Source organism: Sinocyclocheilus anshuiensis, unplaced genomic scaffold (assembly GCF_001515605.1).
Source record: "Sinocyclocheilus anshuiensis isolate Anshui unplaced genomic scaffold, SAMN03320099.WGS_v1.1 scaffold270, whole genome shotgun sequence".
NCBI lineage: Eukaryota > Metazoa > Chordata > Actinopteri > Cypriniformes > Cyprinidae > Sinocyclocheilus > Sinocyclocheilus anshuiensis.
In genome coordinates this window covers 358,410-360,376 of record NW_015546041.1, presented here as the reverse complement: position 1 = coordinate 360,376, position 1,967 = coordinate 358,410, and the positions used below count along the sequence as shown (strand labels likewise).

Genomic DNA, 1,967 nt, shown 5'->3' with positions numbered 1-1,967 from the left:
GTGTTTTTCAGCTGCAGGGACAGGACGCCTGGTTGCAATCGAGGGAAAGATGAATGCGGCCAAGTACAGGGATATCCTGGACGAAACCCTTCTCCAGAGTGCTCAGGACCTCAGACTGGGCCGCAGGTTTACCTTCCAACAAGACAATGACCCTAAGCACACAGCTAAAATAACGAAGGAGTGGCTTCACAACAACTCTGTGACTGTTCTTGAATTGCCCAGCCAGAGCCCTGACTTAAACCCAATTGAGCATCTCTGGAGAGACCTAAAAATGGCTGTCCACCAACGTTTACCATCCAACCTGACAGAACTGGAGAGGATCTGCGAGGAGGAATGGCAGAGGATCCCCAAATCCAGGTGTGAAAAACTTGTTGCATCTTTCCCAAAAAGACTCATGGCTGTATTAGATCAAAAGGGTGCTTCTACTAAATACTGAGCAAAGGGTCTGAATACTTAGGACCATGTGATATTTCAGTTTTTCTTTTTTAATAAATCTGCAAAAATGTCAACGATTCTGTGTTTTTCTGTCAATATGGGGTGCTGTGTGTACATTAATGAGGAAAAAAAATTAACTTAAATGATTTTAGCAAATGGAACAAAGAGAACAAAGAGTGAAAAATTGAAGGGGGTCTGAATACTTTCCGTACCCACTGTATATATATATGTGTGTGTATTATGTAATATATCACATTATATTTTGCAGTATATTCACATATATTTTTGTTGTGTAAGGGGATTCTAGTTAAGGAAACAATCTGAGCACAGTGTGAAATATATTCTAAAACTTTAAGGAGACCATTGTGAGAGTGTTAGAGTTTTTGTCTCCAGAGACAAGTTTAAAAAGGAGGCGTCTCCATTCGATCTTAAAGTAACCTCATTTCTCTCTAGGAGAAATATTTGAGATTGTTAAAGAAATCTTACTTTTGATTTTTCTTTCCTCTGGGCTGATCCAATAGTCCGTTTGTTTTCTGTGTAGACCCACAGCTTAATTATGCAAAACACAGAAACACTGTCAGTGTGAAGCTCTACATCTGTGTCAGATTCACATTTATAATACTTACACTTGTAGTTTGAAACTTCATGTTAATTCATGCACAATGATCACTGATCATCACTTCCAGAGTTTGAACCTACAGACATGGTTTTATCAGTTCAGATAAATTCATCTGGATTCCTGGATTCATGTGTTCACTTGATGATTTAGTGCCAGTAGTTTTCTGTGACGTTCACTATCATCTGTTTGTCCTGCAGAAGCAGCTGAAGGAGACGCAGAAGACGCTCCAGCAGAGAATCCAGCAGAGAGAGAAAGATCTTCAGCAGCTGAGAGAGGCTGTGGAGTCTCATAAGGTGAGTCTGGAGAAGAAGAGAAGTTTGTCTCCGTCTCAGTTCAGACTCACTGAAGCCTGAATCACTGTGTGTCCTAACAGCGCTCTGCACAGACAGCAGTGGAGGACAGTGAGAGGATCTTTACTGAGCTCATCCGCTCCATTGAGAGAAGCCGCTCTGAGCTGATACGGCTGATCAGAGATCAGGAGAAGACTGCAGTGAGTCGAGCTGAAGGACGACTGGAGCGACTGGAGCAGGAGATCAATGATCTGAGGAGGAGAGACGCTGAGCTGGAGCAGCTGGAGCACACACAGGATCACATCCAGTTCCTGCAGGTAACACAGATCTACAAGAACAGGCTCAGAGTGGACTTGAGCGAAAGTTATCAATAATGCTCAATCTAATCGTAGCCTTTGAGCTGCTTTTCCTGAGCAAATCTACTCAACTCTACAATGAGACTCCATTGATGTGCTTGAGCTGTTAGATGGACATTTATGATCTTAGCAGATGTTTTATCATCCAAACGGTTTCCTAGAAAGTTCACATAGAGTGTAAGTGTCAAATACTAGAATCTGTAGCTCTAATGTGATATAATGAATATGAGAAGAATGAAGCTGATGCTGTGAAAGTGCTGGATTGAG

At 41.9% G+C, this 1,967-nt stretch overlaps 1 protein-coding gene across 1 annotated transcript in view; it reads left to right on the top strand.

The window, feature by feature from the left end:
- Positions 1–1,751, top strand: part of LOC107698932 (E3 ubiquitin/ISG15 ligase TRIM25-like) — a gene marked incomplete at its 5' end in the record, with an annotated part of 4,733 nt that extends 2,982 nt beyond the window's left edge. The window contains 2 exons of the mRNA XM_016500074.1: positions 1,252–1,347; positions 1,428–1,751. Coding sequence (XP_016355560.1) covers positions 1,252–1,347; positions 1,428–1,718 — 387 coding nt within the window. The remainder of the gene's footprint in view (positions 1–1,251; positions 1,348–1,427) is intronic.
- Between the last annotated feature and the right edge of the window lie 216 nt (positions 1,752–1,967).